Source organism: Mesoplodon densirostris, chromosome 19, assembly GCF_025265405.1.
Source record: "Mesoplodon densirostris isolate mMesDen1 chromosome 19, mMesDen1 primary haplotype, whole genome shotgun sequence".
NCBI classification, from domain to species: domain Eukaryota; kingdom Metazoa; phylum Chordata; class Mammalia; order Artiodactyla; family Ziphiidae; genus Mesoplodon; species Mesoplodon densirostris.
The window spans coordinates 29,775,472-29,800,822 of record NC_082679.1 but is presented as its reverse complement, the minus strand read 5'-3'; the positions used below and the strand labels follow the sequence as shown (position 1 = coordinate 29,800,822).

The window sequence follows — 25,351 nt, the reverse complement described above, 5'->3', positions numbered from 1 at the left end:
ATGGGCCCAGCCGCTCCGCGGCACGTGGGATCTTCCCAGACCGGGGCCCGAACCCGTGTCCCCTGCATCAGCAGACAGGCTCTTAACCACTGCGCCACCAGGGAAGCCCACTTTACACTTTTTTAATGCGTGATTCAATCAAGGTTCACGCATTGCATGTAGTTCTCATAATCTAGCCATCTTCACACCTATTTTCTAATCTTCTATGATTACTACATTTTTTAAGAGCTCAGGCAAGTTGCCTTACAAGTAGTCACAATCTGGCTTTGTCTGATTGTTTATTTACAGATAGAGCCATTTACACATTTTGGTAAGAAGTCGATATGGGTAATGTGCCACATCAGGAGGCACCTAATGTCAGTCTGTCGCATTACTGGTTTGACTACTTGGTTAAGGTGCTACTGGTCCTAAGACTAGTAGTTGCTAGACATTTAATGAAGTTACATTGTGCTTACATAGAATATGGTAAAAAATGCTGGTAGTGACATTAGCAAACAAGTGCTGAAGGTGACTGCCTTTATATTATCTCACTATTTGATTTTCTTTACAAGTGCAACACATCAATGATTTAAGACAGAGGAATCGTGTTCATGTGAAAGATACAATTTTCAAATCAGAAGTACATGCATGTATCACCTTCAGAAAATTAATATTCAGAAACCTCATTTTTGTAACGGTTAAAATGTATCACTATTGACAATGTGTCAGGACCCACAACAGATGCTTTCCATATATAATGAAATAAATGAAGTAAGGAGAACTTTTGTATTGTGAAAAGATTTATTTTTCTTTTACTTTATGAAATAATTATTTGATTTACAACCAGATTATTAAGTGATACCCCAAAGAAGTATAGTAAGAAAAACACTAAACTGGGAGAAGGAAGGAGAAGAGTCCCGGCCCTGGCTCTGTCATTAACTAGTTGTGCAATTTTGAACCAATCTGTTGACTACTCTAGGCCCTAGTTTTATCATCTGTAAAATTCAATCACCATCAATTTCCTCTGTGATTGAAACCAATCAACTCAACGAGAATGGGCAATCCATTCTGTCAAAGACTAATGATGATTTACAAACCTAGAGATGAGAAATTTTGGTCACAAAGTCATAAAATGTTAGAACTTGTCTCATGTAAATCCTTAGGAAAATTGAAGGGTTTAGAGTCCTAAAAGGAGATGTGAGCAGTTGCAGGTAACACAGTGACTCAGTAGCAGAGCCAAAAGATAGCTGCCCAATTTGTCTTGGGGTTACAAAACCCTATTACCTAGACTTGGAGTTACTAGTAAAAGACACACCAGCTTACCTGTATGCAAGAGCCAAAGCCCAGGCCCCAGCAGCGCAGTATAGACTGTCATGGATCTTGGCCTTCTGATCATCACCACATGTTTTTGTGGGAAAGAGACCAGTGGTTGGACTTTGATACAGCAGCAATGTTGACTTGACTGAAATTGAAAACAAGAAAAAGAATGAATTGTAAAGCCATCCATTTCCCTTGAGCTGAAGGTCGTAAACTTCTTTGGTTTCCTCATCCTACAATTTTGTTGTTTCTAAACTTAGCTGTAGTATAAAACTTTTGAAGATGTAGAAACAACTCTGGGTAAGTAACTGCAGCCTAAGTAGGGATCCACCCTGCATGAAGGGGTCTTTCCACTTTTGAAGAAAGAACTCAGCTAACTGGCATTTAAAAAGCCTTCAGCACATCCTTCTTTATGTCAGCAAGTGTTATAAGGCAACATCAGATACAGAAAAAAAAGATTAACCAAAAAACTAAGTATATTTTCAAAAATAAGTTCAATAGGGAAAAATAAAGCAAATATACAACAAAGAGTTGTATACATTTGCTAAATCCAAAGCTAACTCAACCCCAAACAGGCCAGAATCCTGTTTTTCACTGATGACTAATTTGTACCTGAAGAGCAATGTATTCATTTTACATATTATATTAGCGATATGTTTAACATTTTAAAACTGAATCCCATCTTTATATGACGTGAAAATGGCAAGCGAATAATTATTTTGTGAACATTCAACTTAAGTCAAAGAAGTCTGAAATCAGTGTTTTCCAGTTGTCCCTCAGTATGCACAGGGATGGTTCCAGGACCCACCATGCATGCGAAAATCCTCAGACACTCAAGTCCCTTATCTAAAATGGCTAATACAGTAGGCCCTCCTTATCTGCAGGTTCTGCATCTGCAGATACAGAAAGCAAACTCTACTACCTTTTATAAAACAGTCCTAAAATAGAAAAATAAACACACTAAAATTACATTTCCTAAAAGCTATTTTATTCCTGTCTAACTATAAATGGATGAGTAATGTTTTTCCCCAAAATAAATTAAGTTACTTTAATCTAGATTGGCATATGTCAACTACTTTAGGACAGTTTTTCGAAGGTCTAAAGTACTCTGGTCCATCACAGAGATTAAAGACTTAAATTTCTTTTTCTTTTTTCAGACTAAACTGACATTATCATTTCTTTCAGAATACCAGGGTATTTATTATTTTTCGCAGAGTAAAAAACTGGTCCTCATAGTCCAAAGTAAAAAACAGACATTTCTTTTAAAAGGCAGTTCAATCTCTTTAGCTAGTTATGGCTACAAAGATAATAAGTGGGCAACATAAGAATATATACCAGAATCTTGACCAAAATAAGTTGAAATAAGGTTTACATGATACTGACACAAAAAAATCCTTCTCATTAGTGAGACAAATAAATCAAATTTTATATGTGACATACTAGGCCACATAAATGGCACAAGAAGCAAACTGACAAAAAAAATTAATAGGTGTTTCCAACTTACAGTCTGATGAACAAAGAGGAGCCTCCTAAATACATACATATCTCAAAGTTGCTTGCTCACATTAAGTAACAAAATTTGTCAGGTTGATCCTGACAAAAACAAAACAGCAACCAAAAAAACAGGGACCTGATATCAGTAACAGTAACCTGAGATTACCTTTTGAACCTCAATGAATTAGAAATGGATATAAAAGGTTCAGGACTACATAGGAACCATGTATAGGTAAATAAGAAAGGAATACTCCTACAAAATCTTTGTGTAAGAATTATTCAAGAGACAGCCTCTAGTTCTCAATTCTGGTAATATTTAGGAAGGCTAAGAGGACACAGAGGACACTGGTGACAGTTTCAAAATGATTCAAGGGACAGATATGACTTGTCAGATTCCTTTTATAGTCCCCATATCTTATGCAATTGGAATATGTAGCTGTCTAAGCACTGAAACTACCCCAACATCCAAATGAGAGAACATCATCCATATAATATATATAACATAACTAAGGCATAGCTACCTAAGGACATGTTTTCCTCAGGTTTTGCTTACCAATTCTGTAATAGTGATCCAATTTATCCCACAGAGTTTCATCATCAGGTCTCGGAAGATTAATGCTTTTAAGAGGTTCATAAACTGAGCCTGAAAGAAAAATGAAAACCCATCAAATTCAATCATTTTCATCCAGATAAACAAAGAAACTTCTAAACAAATGAAGAAGTTCTACTTAGCAATCTAATTTTCATTTTTATAGTGAACTATCACATTTCACTACTTGTCAAATTTTGGGTGGGAAAAGGAAAAAGAAGAAAGCACTTGTAGTATTTCTAAATGTTATGAGCTATCGCCCTCCTCACCCCCAGCAGTCAAGCCAACTAACTCATGTATACTGGTTCTAACATCTCAAATATCACTAATACTCCTGTGGTAGTCCAGTAGCTCAATGATTTCAGTTCCTTCTGAGAAATATCAATATATCTACTTACATGCCCTGAAATCCAAACCTTATTCCTTATCCTCATGCATTATCAGGCAGTTTTCTGTCAAACAATCATACCCTCAAAACCTCAAGGAAAAAGATACTGTACATGTTCCAAAGTCATTCACTTCATGAATATTCAGATAGTTTTCATACTGAAAGCCTGAAGCCTCCACTTTCTCCTAGGTAGATAATACTTGCCTTATTATCTAGACTATAAGCAGAAACCATTTCTACTTCTCAGCCATGGAAACTGCAGCAAGGTGTTAGCAGAATACACTGCTCAAAAGCTACAAAATTCATGTAATCATGATAATCTGCCACAAAATGGATACAGAAAATTGTTCACTTGACTAGTGCACTTTCTCAACTGCTGACTGAAAGGAAGACATCTGACCCTTCAGCCATCAGAATAAGTACTGACTCTTATTCTTGTTAAAAGCACTCAGAAATTATAAACATCTCAAAGTCACAATTAATCCACCCTGGAACTCAGGTAATCCATGTCATATAGTCTAACAACATAGCACAAGAGTGAACCTATAACTTACCAGGGCCGGGGGTCGTGTTGGCAGGCATTAAGAATCAGTTTTTAAAGAAAATTAAAGCATTTATGTTCGTAAAATTGCTATGGCCAGTATGCTAGTTTAAAGCCAAGTTATTTGAAATCTCTTTATGTTTAGGGGAAGTAAGGTAAAGATCTACACATTCAGGCAATAGTCCCATTATCTTCTGTTAGAAAGAGAGATGACTTATGGATGAAAACAGGGAATATGAAATGACTTACTCTGAGTGAAGAGATTTTTCTAAAACAGTCTTCACAATGACACCAACGAGAATGGACCCCATAGTGAAGTATGGAGAGGACCAACACAGAGAGGAAAGCATCAGGACTGCAAAGGAGGCAAGGGTGCACACATGCCCTCTGCCTCTCTGCATTCAATTAGCTCTGGGTAGGTTTAAGTATATTGGCAGTATATGGGTAGCCTGGCAGCTGGGAAGGAATGCTTGCATGTTAGGTGATAAGCTCTGGGGGGTCTACACACTCTCGGTGAAATTCAGCCATAATTAATAAAATAAAATCAGGTACAAATCATCACGTTTTAAATTGTGCATATGGATATACAAAGACTAAAGGGGACATGTTTGCTGGGGTGGAATGATTGTGGAATGATTTGTTTTTACTTAGATTTTATTTAGATTTGTTTTTATTTATTTTGTTGTAAAATGATTTGTTTTTATTTAGAGCACTATTCGTAGAGCTAAGATTTTGCTTTATATGAGAAAAATAAAATCACCAAATGTTGCATATACATTTTCATTACAATTAGATAAATAATACATGTGCATATGGATAAAGATTGAAATAGAATGTGCAAAACTGAAATCTACTTGCATTATAATAGTAGGTGAATTTATTTTGAAAGATTATTTTAATGACATTGTATCAGGGTTTTTAGAGTGAAAAAAATACTTCCTTTAAAAGTACTATTACATTTAAGGTACCCCTTACCTCCCCCAAAAGACTAAAATGATTCTGTCATCTAATGTTTTTCAATAAAATCACCCATGGAATTTCTTAGAAGCAACAATAAATAAACAAACGGGAAACCAGACTTTTCAAGAAAATAAAGACCCATTCAGCAGGAGCTAAAAGAGAAGAGTTCAAGCAAAGCAGAAAAGTGTAAAAGTAAAATCAGCTAATTCACTGAGAATCTATGTTTTCTTATACCTTCCTATATCTTCAAAGAAAGCCCATGGTAAATTAAGAACAGCTTGGCTAGATAAATGTCAACACTTCAGTGATCACCACTATATTGCTTCTGAAGTAACTGCATAAAATTAAATTACTTAGAAAGGAAAAGCAATAATGGAAACATTTTAAACAAGAATTAAACATCTGAAAAGCATCAATACCAATACAAATGTGGAGGAGAAAGAAATCAACAATAGAGTACAAGTTCCCAAAGACAAAGAAAAAGATGAAAAATAACAGAAAACTCTAATAATGTTTAGAGTTCAAAATGAAATGAATTTTTAAAATATAAATTTCTCCTTTCCATGTTTTTCTCATTTGAATTTTGCCTATATCTAAACATCACAAAGTAAAATGAAACTTATCAGTTATCAAGTTTGTAAAATGAGCTTAAACATGTCAACCTGATTTTTTACCTGACAATTCACTTTGTATTAGAAAAATACAGTCTACATCTTCATTTCAGAACACGTTATGTCAAACAGATAACAGCGATAAAGAAGAGAAAGCAGAAGTTGTTACTTGAAGAGAAATATTACAGCTTTATCATGAAGGAAGAAAGTGCTATTTACTAACAAAGAGACTAAAGAATGAGCTGCTCTGTGAGACATAAACAGTATTATAGAAAGAGATAAACTTAACAAAGGTATAAGCTTTCTGAATTTTGCACTATAAACCCAGAAGGTTTCTGAGTGTTACGGAGAGGCTCTTAAGAAATCACAAAACAGCACTGATAGTTAAATAGTAACTGTTAAAAGCATGAAATAGATGACCCAAGAGGAAATTCAAGGCAGAAAACTGATCAGCAAACCAAAACATCAGAAGTGTATTATTTGGGCATCTTACTTTATATGATTCAAAGCTCTTTAATACATACAAAAATATTATTAATCAAGATTTTGATGATCCCTAAAGTAGTTTTATCATTTTTCCATGCATGGTGGTGGACTAAGATAAATATCATTATTTATTCATTCAGTTAATATATACAGTGAATGCATAAGAATCTGGACCATACATCTAGCAGGCTACCAAGGCCTACAGATTAGGAAGACAGGTAAGGTTTTGAATAAGATTATATTTTTTTAATATATATATATATATATATATATATATATATATATATATATATATATATATAAATGGATAACAAGGTAGAGTGGTGAGCTCCTTAAAAGACAAAGGACAGGAAAATTTAATCCCCCTGTGGGGCTCAGAGAACAGGGAACTCCTGCATTGCAATCTCTAAACTTACTAGCAATTTCAAATAATGAATTGCCATCTAAATAGGAAGGTAACAACTGAACTCCAGGAAGATGTTAAGTCATAAATATATATACACATATGCACACATACTTAATATAGATATTTTAAAAAATTTTTTATTTATTTTATTTTTGGCTGCATTTGGTCTTTGTTGATGCGCGCGGGCTTTCTCTAGTTGTGGCAAGCGGGGACTACTCTTTGTTGCAGCGCACACTTCTCATTGCGGTGTCTTCTTTTGTTGCAAAGCACAGGCTCTAGGCACGTGGGCTTCAGTAGTTGTGGCAAACGGGCTCAGTAGTTGTGGCTCGTGTGCTCTATAGAGTGCAGGCTCAGTAGTTGTGGCGCAGGGGCTTCGTTGTTCTGCAGCATGTGGGACCTTCCCAGACCAGAGCTCGAACCCATGTCCCCTGCATTGGCTGGTGGATTCTTAACCACTGCGTAATCAGGGAAGTTCCTAATACAGTTCTAAAACTTATACACGTCTCATGAAACAAGATACTATATACTAAGATTTTTTTTGAAGTGATACACATGAAGGTTTAGGTGAAGAAATTATATCACTAAAGGGTAAATTTTATTGACACACTGACCCTAGTATGCCCTTTCACAGGATAATTTAATTATAAATTTAAATCCTTAGAAAGGACCATAGGATTCTGATTCTCTCCCTCAATTAAAATAATTTCTTTTCATATTAAAAAAAAAGATAACATTCTATCACCCTAAAAAAGGTATCATTAACATTTTGGTACGTTTTGGTACATTTGGTACATTAACATTTTGGTGCATTCTTTTCAGGCATTTTTTACTGTGTATATTTTTTTAATGTACACTTTTTAATGTGTATATATTTTTTAGTGTGTATATATCACATAAACACATAAAATTTACCGCATATAGGATCATAACATACATACTGTTTTTCTCATGGACATAAGTCCTTTTTTTCCTTACCTCATCCTCTTGTCCTCTTCTGTACTCATAACCACACATTTTCCATGTTTATATAATCAAACATATAGGTAAGAATGAGAGAAGAGTCTGCCCTTGCTCATTTTATGAAAATGGGATCATGACACAGATCTGTGCTTGCATTTAGCTCCTCTCATTTAACCACACACAGGGAAATCACTAAAAGTGATGGCTCTTTCTTTTGCTATATTACAACTTATTCCAGTAGCCCCCCATCAGTGGGTATATAATTTGCTTCCTATTTTTACCATCACAAACAATACTGCAAAACACAGATATACATAGCTATAACCAGGAGTGTGCTAGAACCAGTGAGAACTGGCTGGAGAGAGTCAACTGTTAAATTGTCAGGAATTTTGGGACTGGTTGTGAAACACAGCCATAACTGCAAATTAAATTACAACTAATTATTAAAAACAATGGTAATAAATAATCAAGCCTCATCATTTCCAAATTACTACATTCTACTATTATATATACTTTTGAGTTTATTTATACCTATATATCTGTACATTGGAAATACTATGTAATAGCATGTTACAATACATATCTTCCCAACTCTGCATTCAGTAATGTCACGTAAAGAAGTAGTATTGAATTAAATGATAAATGCACTTTTTACAACAAATGGCAAATTATATTTTTTAAAAATGCTAAAATAATTCACATTTCTACCAGTAATATAAGGGCTCCATTCTTCTAAAAGCTTTTTCAATCTGATAGGAGTAAAGCAGTAGCCCTCTTTTACTTAACGTTCATTTCCCAGACTACTAGTGAGTTTGAGAATCTTTACAAACTGGCCATTTGGATTTGCTCTTCTGTGAACTGCCTACATCTTATTGCCATTTGCTACTGCTTTATCAGTGTTTTTGTCATCAATTTCTAAGAGCTCTTTGTATGTTTTGTGTGCTATTTAACATTTCCATTTCAAATATTTTCCCGAGCTTTCATTAGTATACCAATGTCAAAATTAAAAAAAAAAAAAGTAATGGTCAATCTATCTCTTTCCTCATTTGGTTCTAGTCTTCCTTTCTGTTTACAAAGGTTTTCATTAGGGACTTAGTCTGGAAAGATCCCACATGCTGCGGAGCAACTAAACCTGTGTGCCACAACTACTGAGCCTGCGCTCTAGAGCCCACATGCCACAACTACTGAAGCCCGCACGCCTAGAGCCCATGCTCTGCAGCGAGAGGCCACCGCAATGAGAAGCTCACGCACCACAATGAAGAGTGGCCCCTGCTCACTGCAACTAGAGAAAGTCCACGTGCAGCAAAAAAGACCCAAAGCAGCCATAAAAAAATAAATTTAGTCAAAAATAATAAATAAATAAAAAGGTTTTTGACAACCCCAAGGTTATACATATAGTTACTGCAATTTTCTTCTAAGTTTTTTATAATGTTAAAAAAATAAAGTTTCCCACTTAGCTATTTTATCCATTGAGAATTTGTTTTCTAAACCATTTTTAAAGTAAGTAGTAAATTCCATTCATTTTAAAAAGATCAAAATTTTTTTTTAGGTTACAAAATATTCAATAGAAAGATCCATTTGTCCTAAATTATAAAGAGACCATCTCAAACTATTGGATTCTAATAGACAATTTCCTCTTGAAATAATACAACTTAATTTTGAAAAGCTATATAAAAACTCTCGTATCTAATAATGTAGCATTTGATCTACTTATATGCAAGATTTCAAACCCATCATGGACATATGGTATTTACAAACAGCTTAAACAATAATCAGCTTCATGTGCAGCTACATTAATGTCTCTAAAAATCGCAATTGCTTGGAGCAACATATATTGATTTTTTTAAGTACTGTACGTAGCACTCAATGATGCATATTGACACAAAGTTAAAACATAAAGTATGCTGCACCCTTTCATTTTTCTATAGGTCTTGGGTTCTATCAGAGAAATACACAAAAAATGTGAAAGTAGAATCTTAGCCCAAGGAAAGAATCAATCAGTATCTTCTGCCTGCATTTTATTCATGATTCTCTAACTTTGGGAATGGAGCAGGGTGAGATTCACCAGTTCTAAAGACTGCAACTTTAGAATCTTCTGCCTGAGCTAATGGTAAACAGCTAATTTTATAGACATAGGACATTAAGAACTGTGATTTTTCAGTCAGGAAAGTCTCTGAAAGCCTTAGTCTCTTAAGCCTAAGTTTTTGAAAACAGTGAAGTGCAGAGGCTAATAAACTATTAAGAAAGTATGTACAAAGAAGCAGTTGAATAACCAAAATCCCTGAGCTAACATATTCTCCAACAAAATAATCAGGAACATCAGGAACTAAGAAGAATCTGAAGCCCTTGCATTGTAGAGGGTCAAAAAGCCCCCCCGTTTCATGAGGTTTGGATAGTCCTTATACTTACATGCATATAGAGAAGGTGAGGAGGGCAGGAAGGGTACAGACCAGGAAGGCATGGAAAAGCAAAGAGATAGCCTTGTATATGAACATACAAAATATATGCAAACCACATCTGTGGTTTATCAGTTAATTATTAAAACATTAATTTCTGAGTTAAGATATCAAGGTTCCCAGAGTATAATAATTATATGTTTATCATCTATATATGATACAATGTATTTTCAAGCAACTTTGAAATTTAAATTAAATCATTAACTTGGGATGATAAGTTCTTCATCTTAAAATTCTCTTTTACTCCTTCACTGATAAAAACTAGAAGGATACTACTATAGAAGGGACAAATTATTCTCATTCTCACCTTTGTATTCCTAATGCTTGTACTAGGAGGTTCACAATCCAAATGTTTATTGAACTGCCTGACCCACATGATTAGGGGGAGGCCTTCTTCAATTCCACAGGCAGAGTTAATTGTTCCATATTCTGCATTCTTACAGCACTCTGTAAATACCTTAAGTACAGTTCTTGCTTATGACAATACATTTTATTTTCACTAGTTGGTTAATGTGCTATACTACACTGGAAGCCAATCTACAACAGGGACCATATCTAGTACATAGTAAATGGCAGTGAAAGTTTGGTAAGAAGAGGGAAAACATGGAGAGAAGCTGACAAAAATAGTTTTCCTGAAAAGCTTGTTTTCAGGAAACTTCTGATGACCAGTTTACAATATTTTCACAGGCTATGCTATCTCCTGCTGCTCCCATCCAACTTGATTTAATCATCCAGTCCCACCTCTTCAGACTTTCATGATTAGACAAGTTGAAAAACTTACTAACTTTAGAATGGATACCCGTTAACTTTTATAGTTAAAAGGTTCAAATACACTATATATGACTCAGCACTTTGAGCATCTTCCAAGATCACCAACATCTCCTTCCAAAACAAAAAAACAAAACTTAAACCATGATTTTCTTTACTGTATAATTTCTTAAAATGAGAAAGGGAAATTTTGCATGCATACTACTTTGCATTGTACCAGATACTTTAAATACATTGTCCCATTTCATCTTCCTGACAAAGGAAGGAGGTTGGCATTAAATTGAAGCACAAAGAAGTTATTAAATGGCAGTCTAAATTGGAACACGGGGTTCTCTAAAGACAAACTATATGTGTGCTCTTTGTCCTATACCATGAAACCTCATAAAAATGCTTGGCTAAGAAGAGTTAAGAGCCCTTAATCCCTGTTTTCATTTTCTGTTTTAAACAACAGACTGCTCCAAAATTATATGTACATGTATATATACATATATGTATACTTTTCCTTACTTAACTCCAATTTATTATCACAGTTCATCTGAACCTTCAACTTTTTAAGTCTATGTTTCTCCATGGCAAGTTGGGTAAGAAACATATTTTAAATGTAAAATATGAAGTGGCAAATATAAAATAGCACAACTTCTTAAAAATGAAGTAAAATTTGCCTCTTCAACTAATCCAAATAAGATGTGAAAAGGCCACTCAACTGTTCCCATTTTATTTTTAATAAAAAGGTATTAAGTTCTTCCAGTGACCTTTAAGGAAGGAGCATGGCCAATAAAATCTATTTAAGGATATTAAATCTGGTTGATGTTTCATGAGTTGACCTTATAAATACCAATCACTCAATTAGCTATTTCATTTTCCTTTCTTATTTATAGTCTAGTAGAGTCCCTTGACATAACATAGCATGAATGTATATGATTTCTGTGAGGTCAGAGCTGTATTCTAATAATTCTAGTGTTTCTAAAAAGTTTCTGGAACTCCCTTTTTGAAAAAAAATGCATTCAGAAATGACACAGTTATTTAAATTTCTCAACAGTAGTTGTTATATTCACTGTTATAACCCCAGTGCCAATAGTGCCAGGAAAACAGTGAGCACTCAATAAATATTTATTCAACAAATGGAATTAATATCCTCTGATATCTAAAATTTGCCAACAATTACTCGAAACCAGCTGCAATGAATAAGGTGATTCATCAGAGCAGATGAAGTTAGGTAAGACTCACTGATCAATATCCTAAGCTGTGACCATGTAGTAATTCAACTTGTTCTATTCTTCTATTTTAATCTGTTCTGTTCTCGTCTTCTATTGCTCATAAAGGAGGATCTGAGTGAAATCATAAAAGGATATGATTTAAAAATGATTTGATCACTAGAATAAATGTATATAGCTTACAAGTGAGCTACTTTATAAACGATAATACTAATCTGAACATATAAGATTTCTGAAGAGAAACCCAGTCATTATTTCACACTTATATTACAAGTAAAAATTTTCAATTCCAAACTTCTAAGACTTAAATGATAGCATCTTAGTTAAATATTAATTGAATTACATGGAGGGGAAAAAGAACTTCACTATACACCATTCCCAATCTTTACAAGAAATACTTAATTTTATTATGTCTTGTTATTATAGTGATTAAAAGCATGTGACATGAGGCATTTTACTGTGTCATACGTTATTCAACACAAGTCCTACAGAAATAATACTTTCAGCATTTAGAAAGATGGCAACAAACCATTTTCCTTTATCATTTGCACTTTGATAAATCCTGGTCTGTATTTCTTGTCTTGGCAGAGTTCAGTAATGCATTTAATATGAATGTTAATACTACTAATTATAAATTGCCCTGATAACACTTTATAGGGTAAGCTCGAACAGAGGAAGTCTTGAATGTTAATCGAAAAAAATCACAATAAACTATGAATTAGCAAAGTAAGCTAACACTAAGAATAAAAATATTCTCAACCAGAAAAAAAGTAGAAGTACATCTGACAGTATAGAGTTTGTAGACAAAGAATGCTAGCTAATTTTCTTCTCGTCAAATTGCAGTGACGTTTACATCACTGGCTAAGTAAAACAGGGCAGAGACGTTTTTGCCATTTTCTACACTATACTATCAGACCTTGGAGATTTGCTTCAAAGCTGTCCTGAGAGCCTGTGTCAGTAAACTGCCTTCTGTGAAGACCTACATACAATAAAATCATAATTGACAAAACTTTCTTGTATAGAATCCAATCACATTTTTTAGAAGCCATATTTTAGTCTAGTGAATAAGGTTAATCCCAAGGTTCAATCAAGTAAAAAAAAGAGGTCTCCCTGCTCTCCATCATCCCTCCTCCTCATCCCCCAGAGTGTAAGGAAGCTCCTGGATAGACACTGTCATAATACCTAGGAGGTTGTGGAAAGAACATGGGCTGTGAAAACAGATAGACCTTGGCTGCAATCACAGCTATGTCCTTCACAACATTGTGGATTTGGGCTCTCTCTGAGCTAGGACTTCTAACCTGTAAAGCTGGGGAAAATTTAACCTCACAGGATTGTAGTGAGACTTAAATGAAATATTTTAAGTATAGCACTGGCACACTGTATATTAACTACTTACTGTCTTCCTTTCTCCACCCTTAAATTTTTGAATCTCCTCTTGCACTTAGCCAAAGACTGGTTAGAAAATTAAAAATCAAGGAATTTTGTTTAACTGTTAATCAGAATCCTCCTGATCAATGCAAGGATGGATAAACCCCACATAGTGATTTTAAATCTGTAATTTTAAAAATCAGTAATTAAGAAACAGCAAAAACACTATGTATCTTCCTGGGAGAAATGTCTATTTAGGATTTCTGCCCTTATTTGGATTAGGTTGTTTCTATTTTTGATACTGAGCAGCATGAGCTGCTTGTATATTTTGGAGATTAATCCTTTGTCAGTTGCTTCATTTGCAAATATATTCTCCCATTCTGCAGGTTGGCTTTTTGTCTTGTTTATGATTTCCTTTGCTGTGCAAAAGCTTTGAAGTTTCATTAGGTCCCATTTGTTTATTTTTGGTTGTATTTTCATTTCTCTAGGAGGTGGGTCAAAAAGGATCTTGCTGTGATTTATATCATAGAGTGTTCTGCCTATGTTTTCCTCTAAGAGTTTGATAGTGTCCGGTCTTACATTTAGGTCTTCAATCCATTTTGAGTTTATTTTCGTCTATGGTGTTAGGGAGTGTTCTACTTTCATTCTTTTACATGTAGCTGTCCAGCATTCCCAAAACCACTTATTGAAGAGGCTGTCTTTTCTCCATTGTGTATTCTTGCCTCCTTTATCAAAGATAAGGTGACCATATGTCCGTGGGTTTATCTCTGGGCTTTCTTTCTGTTCCACTGATCTATATTCCTGATTTTGTGTCAGTACCATACTATCTTGATTACTGTAGCTTTGTAGTATAGTCTGAAGTCAGGGAGCATGATTCCTCCAGCTCTGTTTTTCGTTCTCAAGATTGCTTTGGCTATTCGGGGTCTTTTGTGTTTCCATATAAATTGTGAAATTTTTTGTTCTAGTTCAGTGAAATATGCCATTAGTAATTTGATAGGGATTGCACCAAATCTGTAGATTGCTTTGGGTAGTAGAGTCATTTTCACAATGTTGATTCTTCCAATCCAAGAACATGGTACATCTCTCCATCTATTTGTATCATCTTTAATTTCTTTCATCAGTGTCTTACAGTTTTCTGCATACAGGTCTTTGTCTCCTTAGGTAGGTTTATTCCTACATATTTTATTCTTTTTGTTGCAGTGGTAAATGGGAGTGTTTCCTTAATTTCTCTTTCAGATTTTTTTATCAGGGTATAGGAATGCAGGAAATTTCTGGGCATGAATTTTGTATCCTGCTGCGTTACTAAATTCACTGATTAGCTCTAGTAGTTTTCTGGTAGAGTCTTTAGGATTCTCTATGTATAGTATCTTGTCATCTGCAAACAGTGACAGCTTTACCTCTTCTTTTCCAATTTGGATTCCTTTTTTTTTTTTTTTTTTTTTTGGCGGTACGCGGGCCTCTCACTGTTGTGGCCTCTCCCGTTTTGGAGCACAGGCTCCGGACGCGCAAGCTCTGCTCACGGGCCCAGCCGCTCTGCGGCGGCATATGGGATCCTCCCGGACCGGGGCACGAACCCGTGTCCCCTGCATTGGCAGGCGGACTCCCAACCACTGCGCCACCAGGGAAGCCCTGGATTCCTTTTATTTCTTTTTCTGCTCTGATTGCTGTGGCTAAAACTTCCAAAACTATGTTGAATAATAGCGGTAAGGGGAGGCAACCCTGTCTTGTTCCTGATCTTAGTGGAAATGGTTTCAGTTTTTCACCACTGAGAATGATGTTGGCTGTGGTTTATCATATATGGCCTTTATTATGTTGACATAAGTTGCCTCTATGCCTACTTTCTGCAGGGTTTTTATCATAAATCGGTGTTGAATTTTGTCAAAAGCTTTTACTGCATCTATTGAGATGACCATATGGTTTTTCTCCTACAATTTGTTAATGGTTTATCACATTGATTGACTTGCGTATATTGAAGAATCCCTGCGTTCCTGGGATAAACCCCACTTGATCATGGTGTATGATCCTTTTAATGTGCTGATAGATTCTGTTTGCTAGTATTTTCTTAAGGATTTCTGCATCTATGTTTATCAGTGATACTGGCCTGTAGTTTTCTTTTTTTGTGACATCTTTGTCTGTTTTTTTTTGTATCAGGGAGATGGAGGCCTCGTAGAATGAGTTTGGCAGTGTTCCTCTGTTATATTTTGGAAGAGTCTGAGAAGGACAGGTGTTAGCTCTAGTATAAATGTGTGATAGAATTCGCCTGTGAAGCCATCTGGTCCTGGGCGTCTGTTTGTTGGAAGATTTTTAATCACAGTTTCAATTTCAGTGCTTGTGATTGGTCTGTTCATATTTTCTACTTCTTCCTGGTTCAGCCTAGGAATGGTGTGCTTTTCTAAGAATCTGTCCATTACTTCCAGGTTGTCCATTTTGTTGGCATAGAGAGATCCTTTGCATTTCAGCAGTGTCAATTGTTACTTCTCCTTTTTCATTTCTAATTCTGTTGATTTGAGTCTTCTCCCTTTTTTCTTGATGAGTCTGGCTAATGGTTTATCAATTTTGTTTATGGTCTCAAAGAACCAGCTTTTAGTTTTATTGATCTTTGCCATTCTTTCCTTCATTTCTTTTTCCTTTATTTCTGATCTGATGTTTATGACTTCTTTCTTTCTGCTAACTTTGGGGGTTGTTTGTTCTTCTTTCTCTAATTGCTTTAGGTGTAAGGTTAGGTTGTTTATTTGAGATGTTTCTTGTTTCTTGAGGTAGGATTGTATGTCTATAAACTTCCCTCTTAGAACTGCTTTTTCTGCATCCCATATGTTTTGGGTCATAGTGTTTTCATTGTCATTTGTTTCTAGGTATTTTTTGATTTCCCCTTGGATTTCTTCAGTGATCTCTTGGTTATTAAGCATTGTATTGCTTAGCCTCCATGTGGTTTTTTTCCCAATTTTTTTCCTGTAATTGATATCTAGTCTCATAGCATTGTGGTCAGAACAGATACTTGTAACGATTTCAATTTTCTTAAATTTACCAAGGCTTGATTTGTGACCCAAGATATGATCTATCCTGGAGAATGTTCCATGAGCACTTGAGAAGAAAGTGTATTCTGCTGTTTTTAGATGGAATGTCCTATAAATATCTATTAAGTCCATCTTGCTTAAAATATCATTTAAAGCTTGTGTTTCCTTACTTATTTTCATTTTGGATGATATGTCCATTGGTGAAAGTGGGGTGTTAAAGTCTCCTACTATGATTGTTACTGTCGATTTCCCCTTTTACGGTTATTAGCAGTTGCCTTATGTATTGAGGTGCTCCTATGTTGGGTGCATAAATATTTACAATTGTTATATCTCTTTCTTGGATTGAACCCTTGATCTTTATATAGTCTTCTTCTTTGTCTCCTGTAATAGTCTTTATTTTAAAGTCTATTTTTTCTAAAATGAGAATTGCTACTCCAGCTTTCTTTTGATTTCCATTTGCATGGAATATATTTTTCCATCTTCTTACTTTCAGTCTTCATGTGTCGCTAGGTCTGAAGTGGGTCCTTTGTAGACAGCATATATACAGGTCTTGTTTTTGTTTCCATTCAGACAGTCTATGTATTTTGGTTGGGGAATGTAATCCATTTACATTTAAGGTAGTTATTGATATGTATGTTCCTATTCCCATTTTCTTAACTGTTTTGGGTTTGTTATTGAAGTTCTCTTCCTTGTCTTGTGTTCCCTGCCTAGAGAAGTTCCTTTAGCATTTGTTGTAAGGCTGGTTTGGTGGTGCTGAATTCTCTTAGTTTTTCTTGTCTGTAAAGGTTTTAATTTCTCCATCAAATCTGAATGAGATCCTTGTTGGGTAATCTTGGTTGTAGGTTTTTCCCTTTCATCACTCTAACTATGTCCTGCCACTCCCTTCTGGCTTGCAGAGTTTCTGCTGATCAGCTGTTAACCTTATGGGGATTCCCTTGTATGTTATTTGTTCCTTTTCCATTGCTACATCTAATATTTTTTCTTTGTATTCAATTTTTAATAGTTTGATTAATATGTGTCTTTGGTGTCTTTCTCCTTCAATTTATCCTATATGGGACTCTCTGAGCTTCCAGGACTTGACTATTTCCTCTCCCATATTAGGGAAGTTTTCAACTATATTCTCTTCAAATATTTTCTCAGTGCTTTTCTTTTTCTCTTCTTCTTCTGGGACCCCTATAAGTTGAATGTTGGCACGTTTAATGTTGTCCCAGAGGTCTCTGATACTGTCCACAATTCTTTTCATTCTTTTTTCTTTATTCTGCTCTGTGGTAGTTATTTCCACTATTTTATCTTCCAGGTCACTTATCCATTCTTCTGCCTCAGTTATTCTGCTATGGGTTCCTACTAGAGAATGTTTAATTTCATTTATTGTGTTGTTCTTCATTTGCTATTTAGTTCTTTTAGGTCCTTGGTTAAACGTTTCTTGTATTTTCTCCATTCTATTTCCAAGGTTTGTATCATCTCTACTATCATTACTCTGAATTCTTTTTCAGTTAGACTGCCTATTTTCTCTTCATTCGTTTGGTCTGGTGGGTTTTTACCTTGCTTCTTCATCTGCTGTGTATTTCTCTGTCTCTCACTTTGGCTGACTTACTGTGTTTGGCGTCTCATTTTCACAGGCTGCAGGTTCGGAGTTCCCGTTGTTTTTGGTGTCTGCCCCCAGTGGCCAAGTTTGGTTCAGTGGGTTATGTAGGCTTCCTGGTGGAGGGCCCTGGTGCCTGTGTTCTGATGGATGAGGCTGGATCTTTCTTCCTGGTGGATAGGACCGCATCTGGTGGTGTGTTTTGGGGTATCTTGGAACTTATTATGACTTAAGGTTTTTTCTCTACTAATGGGTGGGGTTGTGTTCCTGTCTTGGTAGTTGCTTGGCATAGGGTGTCCATCACTCTAGCTTGCTGCTCATTGAGTGGAACTGTGTCTTAGCATTGAGATGGAGCTCTATGGGAGGGCTTTTGCTATTTGATATTATGTGGGGCTGGGAGGTCTCTGGTGGACCAATGTCCTGAACTCATCTCTCCCACCTCAGGGGCTCAGGCCTGACACCCAGCCGGAGCACCAAGACCCTGTCAGCCACACTGCTCAGAAGAAAAGGCAGAAAAAAAAAAGAAAGAAATAAGAAAAATAAAAGTTATTAAAATTAAAAAATTAAAAGTAAAAAAATAAAAAAGTAATCAAAAAAAGAAAAGAAGGAAAGAACAGAGCAACCAAAGAACAAATCCACCAATAATAAAGGTGCTAAAAACTATAATTAAAAAAAAAACACAAAATAACGGACAGACAGAACCCTAGGAAAAATGGTAAAAGCAAAGCTATACAGATAAAATTACACAAAGAAGCATACACATACACACTCACAGAAAGAGAAAAAAGGAAAAAAGAAAACTATTATATATATATAAAAAAAGGAAGAGAGCAACCAAACCGTAAAACAAATCTATAAATGATAATAAGCTGTAAATACTAAACTAAGATAAACATAAAACCAGAAACAAATTAGATGCAGAAAGCAAACCCCAAGCCTTCAGTTGCTCCCCAAATCCACTGCCTCAATTTTGGGATCATTCGTTGTCTATTCAGGTATTCCAGAGATGCAGGGTACATCAAGTTGATTGTGGAAATTTAATCCACTGCTCCTAAGGCTGCTGGGAGAAATTTCCCTTTCTCTTCTTTGTACGCACAGCTCCTGAGGTTCAGCTTTGGATTTGGCCCCGCCTCTGCGTGTAGGTCGCCTGAGGGTGTCTGTTCCCCACCCAGACAGGACGGGGTTAAAGTAGCAGTTGACTGGGGGCTCTGACTCACTCAGGCCGGGAGGAAGGAGGGGTACATAATGCTGGGCGAGCCTGCGGCGGCAGAGGCCAGCATGACATTGCCAACAGCCTGAGGTGTGCCATGTGTTCTCCTGGGGAAGTCTTCCCTAGATGACAGGACCCTGGCAGTGGCGGGCTGCACAGCCTCCTGGGAGGGGAGGTGTGGACAGTGACCTGTGCTTACCCACAGGCTTATTGGTGGCTGCAACAGCTGCCTTAATGTTTCATGCCTATCTCTGGTGTCTGCACTGATATCCGCGGCTCGCACCCATCTCTGGAGCTAGTTTAGGCGATGCTCTGAATCCCCTCTCCTCGCGCACCCCAAAACAATGGTCTCTTGCCTCTTAGGCAGTTCCAGACTTTTTCCCGGACTCCCTCCCAGCTAGCTGTGGCACACTAACCCCCTTCAGGCTATGTTCACACAGCCAACCCCAGTCCTCTCCCTGGGATCTGAACTCCGAAGCCTGAGCCTCAGCTCCCAGACCCCACCTGCCTCAGTGGGTGAGCAGACAAGCTGGTCAGGCTGGTGAGTGCTGGTCAGCAGTGGTCCTCTGTGTGGGAATCTCTCTGCTTTGCCCTCTGCACCCGTTGCTGCACTCTCCTCCATGGCTCCAAAGCTTCCCCCCGTCCACACTCCTGTCTCCACCAGTGATGGGGCTTCCTAGCGTGTGGAAACATTTCCTCCTTCATAGCTCCCTCCCAGAGGGGCAGGTACTGTCCCTATTCTTTTGTCTCTGTTTTTCCTTTTTTCTTTTGCCCTACCCAGGTATGTGGGGGAGTTTCTTGCCTTTTGGGAAGTTTGAGGTCTTCTGCCAGTATTCAGTAGGTGTTCTGTAGGAGTTGTTCCACATGTAGATGTATTTTTGATGTATTTGTGAGGAGGAAGGTGATCTCCACGTCTTACTCCTCTACCATCTTGAAGGTCTCCCCCACTCTGTGCCATATTTTTTATGAGCTATTAATTTTTTATGTAATACAAAACAGAAAGAATATAACTCTGGGTGAACAGTAACACTATCAAAATTTTGCTGTACTTTAATTTGCATTATAATTTAGTTGTAAGAATTTTATAGTAAAAAAAGCGAAATGAAAACTGGAGTCATCATAATGGATATTTAGGTAACGTATTCAGCTTATAAGGTATTTAGGGACTTCCCTGGTGGTGCAGTGGTTAAGAATCTGCCTGCCAATGCAGGGGACATGGGTTCAAGCCCTGGTTCAGGAAGAATTCCACATGCTGTGGAGCAACTTAGCCCGTGTGCCACAACTACTGAGCCTGTGCTCTAGAACCCATGAGCCACAACTACTGAAGCCCACTCACCACAACTACTAAAGCCCTCGCGCCTAGAGCTGGTGCTCTGCAACAAGAAAAGCCATGGCAATGAGAAGCCCATGCACTGCAACAAAGAGTAGCCCCCGCTCGCCGCAACTAGAGAAAGCCCACATGCAGCAGTGAGGACCCAACACAGTCAAAAATAAATAAATTTTTAAAAAAAGAATATACAAAAATAAGTATTAGGTATTCAGCTTATACTATTGCAAATTAAACTATACTGTAACATGAAACCATAATAGAAATCAGCCTGGAACTTGCTAGTTTTTTGTAGTTAATTTAAAGACCTTTTACTGTTTCCTCTCCTTTTCAAACTATTATATCTATTACTTGAAGCACCTACCCTCATTTTTATGTTCACTGTGTAAGACTGTTGAATCCTATCTTACAAGGATGCCTAGAAAAAAAAATACTTTTCTAAAGGCAGTGTCTACTGGCATCATTCTGCCTGAACTGATAAGCTACATGAGACATGAAAGAGGCCAGATCCTCCTCACATCACCACCACCACCACCATCAGGGGCCTCCAACAAAGATCTTCAAGCAATCAGCACTTCAGTTTCTCGAAAAAAATGCTTGTGGAAAATAAACTGGACAAGGGGGATAAATAAGCTTAACTTCTAGTGCTGACCAAATATGCCTCTCATTTCCATTTAATTGGCTAGGGAACTCCTTGAAAACGGAGTCAGTCATTACATCCTGAAGCAGAGCTGCCTACTGAGGTGGAGACTACAAGATCTTCTGGACATAGAAAGGATCACCAAATATAATTAAAGAAATAATGTACGATAAAGACATTAGAAGGAAATGTAAATAATACCCAGTAATTTCCAATAACATTTGTTGGAAAATTAACTTTTGTTATTAACGTATAGCAGTGGGCTCAAACAAGAGTCCTGAACTAGCAACCCAAATGCCCTAGGTCAGCTGAGTAAAAGGATTTAGTCCAGGTCAATCCAGGTCAGAAGTCAGAACCTGGAGTAGACCTGCAAACTGGTAAAAGCAGAAAGCCACACTAGTAAAAGGAAGCTGTAGAATCAGTCATGGTCAAACATAGGAATGTGGGGTCATGCCTAACAGGAATCAGTGACGCCAATAATGACATATTTATCTGAAGACTAAGTTCAAGATTGGGAACATGAGAATACTTAATTCAGAGCCAAAGATCTAAGACATGAGGATGTTACACAGGACTGCTGCTCAGCAAGTATGGTGCTATGGATAGACTTTTGATCCCCAAAGTGTAGGGGATCCACTAGCAGCAGGGCCTTGTCTGGGAGCTTGCTAGAACTGCAGACTCACAGGCCACATCCCAGACCTGCTGTATCAGAATCTGCATTTTAATGAGATCCAAGGCTCTACAGAGGAAGTTATTCCATCTTGTAAAAAACAAGAGAGGGGAGGGGAAAAACGAGAAGAAGAAGGGATCAAAATCACATAGCAGCTTTGTTATCTTAGGAAAATCCAACTCCACAACCCCTAGACAATAAGGTTGTGAACTAACCAAAACAGCTTAATATCAAGATGAACATTTGTTCATAAAAGCTTGCTTCAAGACCCCAAATTGCTATACAACCAATCCAAAGCTATCAGGTCATCAACTTGCCCAATTCCAACCAGTTCCCCATCTTGTAAGATCTGCCTTAAAATCACCCAATCTAAGTTCTAAAACCCTATAAATATTCTCCCCTGACTGCCCTGACAGTCAATGATTAAGAGCCATAACATTTTGGAAGCAGAAAGGAACATGAACAAGCATCTGGTCTAAGTCCTTTGTTTTATGGAAGAAATTTCACAATTTGCTCAAAAAGGCAGAACTAGTTAAAAATAGAACTAACATCAGAAATAAAATCTCTTGACTCCCTCTTTGGGGGTCTGTTTTTTTTTATGTTTGTTTTAATTTACATTGATTATTTTGGCCTTTATGTCCTAAAGCAGGAGTCCCCAACCCCTGGGCCACAGACCGGTACCAGTCCGAGGCCTGTTAGGAACCAGGCCACACAGCAGGAGGTGAGTGTCAGGCAAGTGAGCAAAGCTTCATCTCCCGTTCCCCATCACTCCCCAGGCTAGCATTACTGCCTGAACCACACCCACCCCGGGGAAAAATTGTCTTCCACGAAAACAGTCCCCTGGCGCCCAAAAGGTTGGGGACTGCTGTCTTAGAGGATGACACTGCTTAACTCTAACATAATTTACCAATATACCCAAAACATTACACTTAGTGGGAGGTGTCAATATGCATCACGCCAGACTGAATATAAATACAAAAATTCACTTTTAACCAAAGAGATCAAAAAAGGTAAAAAATAATATAATAATATTATTACCAGCATCATAATAAAAACAGCTAACATTACCATGTGCAAATATGCATGCTTTCATTTATTTCTCACAACCCTATTATGTAGGTATTGTTATTATTTTCATTTTACAGATTTAAGAAAATGAGGTTGTGACTTATCCAAAGTCACATTGCTATCAAGTGGAAGAGCTAAAACTTAAACACTGAAGTATGCTTTGTTTTTTGTTTGTTTCACATAAAACAAGCAAAGAAGTTGAGTATATAGTTATTTCAGCTGTTCTCTTGAAATTTCCATTTATTATGAAAATAATACAGATTCCCAGCAATATATAACCTGCTTCCAAAGGAACATTTAAATAAGAAATAGCACTTTAATAACAATTTTCCCCAAAATCCTAGTTGTTTTCCAAGCAATTCTAGTATTGATCACTGCACTTTCTCCATGTTAGTTGTATAAGTGAACTATTTCAGCCACTATATACTTGGTGCACCTGTTCTTAACATAGACTTCATTTCCTTTTATTTCTATTAGTTCAAGGCAACTGCAATGAGGAAGAACTAAAAAGAGCTCTCTTTTGTAAGTGCTATGCTGTGACCTGATGAGGTCTAACATGAAAACATAGATTTTTCTCTAGTGTGTTATTTAGCCCTGTGTTTAATAGTTTTATAAAAAAAAGATTTTATATCATTTCTTATTCTGAAAAATGTTGAACTTACTCTAGGTGGCAAGATTTAAAAAGTTAGGGGGTGAGATAGGGAGGGTGGGAGGGAGGGAGATGCAAGAGGGAAGAGATATGGGAACTTATGTATATGTATAACTGATTCACTTTGTTATAAAGCAGAAACTAACACACCATTGTAAAGCAATTATACTCCAATAAGGATGTTAAAAAAAAAAGATTTAAGAAGTTAGTATCTTCTCACTTCATTTAAAAGTATATCATTTCACTCTCCTTCAATAACGATATTCCTGAAATTTAAATGCCAAGTTCAAATTTCTTGGTATCTTATGTGAAGTCTAAAGTGTGATAGACAAGACCTATTACATATTGTTGATCTTCTCTATGTGTAAAAAAAAAATACACTACTGATGACTTACATTTTTATAAAAATGTAGATGAATAATCTATGTGATTTCCTCCATTTTCCCTGCAAGGGAAGAGAAAATCAGTACACAGAGACTGCTCAAGCTTTTTAAGCAAGGGGCAAAGGAAGTCAGAGCCATGAAGTTTGGCCCTGGAGATGCTGTCCACAGCTAAAAAATAATCAAGAATGCCCTCATCAAGTCATAAACTTATTACACACTAGGATCACTATTTTGCTTCATTTATTATACCTCTTTTTTGAATTTGAACTTTGAACCTTTTTGGACTTGACAGTGGGGGAAATGTATTTAGTATGAAAATGTTATTATTTAAAAACAAATGGAAAATAAAGCACTGTAGCAGAGAATGTAAGTAGGAAGGGAAGGTGGAAAGGTAACCAGAAGACTAACAGCAAAAGATGCTGAACAGCAGACTCCAGGTTTGCATTTTATCCTTTGGATAATGGAGAGCCGTTGGGGAGGTTTATGTAAGGGCATCATATGATCCAAACTTTAAAAAGATAACTGTTGGCAGTGTGAAAGATTACAGTAAAGTGGTGAGCCCTAGGCACAAGAGTCCACTTTTGGTTAAACAGTCATCCTAGGGCCTTGAATTAAGATAGTGACAGCAGGGATACAGAGGAGAGGAAATATTCAAGAAATATTTAAAAGGTAGAAAAATTAGACTGAGGAAAGGCTTAAATTTGGTACAGGTCTTAGGTACAAATATCAGCATCACGTAGAGTAATACAGAAGGAGAGTTTAGTGATAATTTTTAATCCTCAAATAGTTTTTTATTCCTTTAAATAATAATAATTAACTTTACATCCTGCTAGCATTTTCTTTTTTTATCCTTGCAGTCATTGAGCAAATGATTATTATCAAAGCTACAAGCCTATAGAGAATTGGGATTAGGTGGGTATAACAAATTAATTGTGCTTCATTGCATATTTCCATTAAAACAAGATAACATATCCAAACACAAGGATCTCAGAACTGACAGAAACAACAGATAAAAACTCATAAAAAGATTCGACATAGATAATTACTGTCAGAAATATGTAAATTAAGAAAACAAGCAAGTATTTTAAATACCTCTTTATTAAAGATATTTAACATGGACAATTCATTGTTATCAGGAGACCATTTAAAAGATGTTTAACACAAACAAAAGGTAAAGGTCTAAAATCAACTAGCTTATATGAGCCACATTTAAAAGAGGCTCAATTTGACTGGAAAAAAATCCCATCAAAGCAGAAAGAATATCAATAGAA

The 25,351-nt window shown here is 36.5% G+C and overlaps 1 protein-coding gene across 8 annotated transcripts in view; it reads right to left on the bottom strand.

The window, feature by feature from the left end:
* Positions 1 to 25,351, bottom strand: part of PHKB (phosphorylase kinase regulatory subunit beta) — a 204,830-nt gene that overhangs the window by 159,430 nt on the left and 20,049 nt on the right. For all 8 annotated transcript variants that reach the window (XM_060085615.1, XM_060085609.1, XM_060085613.1 and 5 more), the window contains 2 exons: positions 3,344 to 3,433; positions 1,303 to 1,441 (listed from right to left, as the gene is read on the bottom strand). In XM_060085615.1, the coding sequence (XP_059941598.1) occupies positions 1,303 to 1,441; positions 3,344 to 3,433 (229 nt within the window). The remainder of the gene's footprint in view (positions 1 to 1,302; positions 1,442 to 3,343; positions 3,434 to 25,351) is intronic.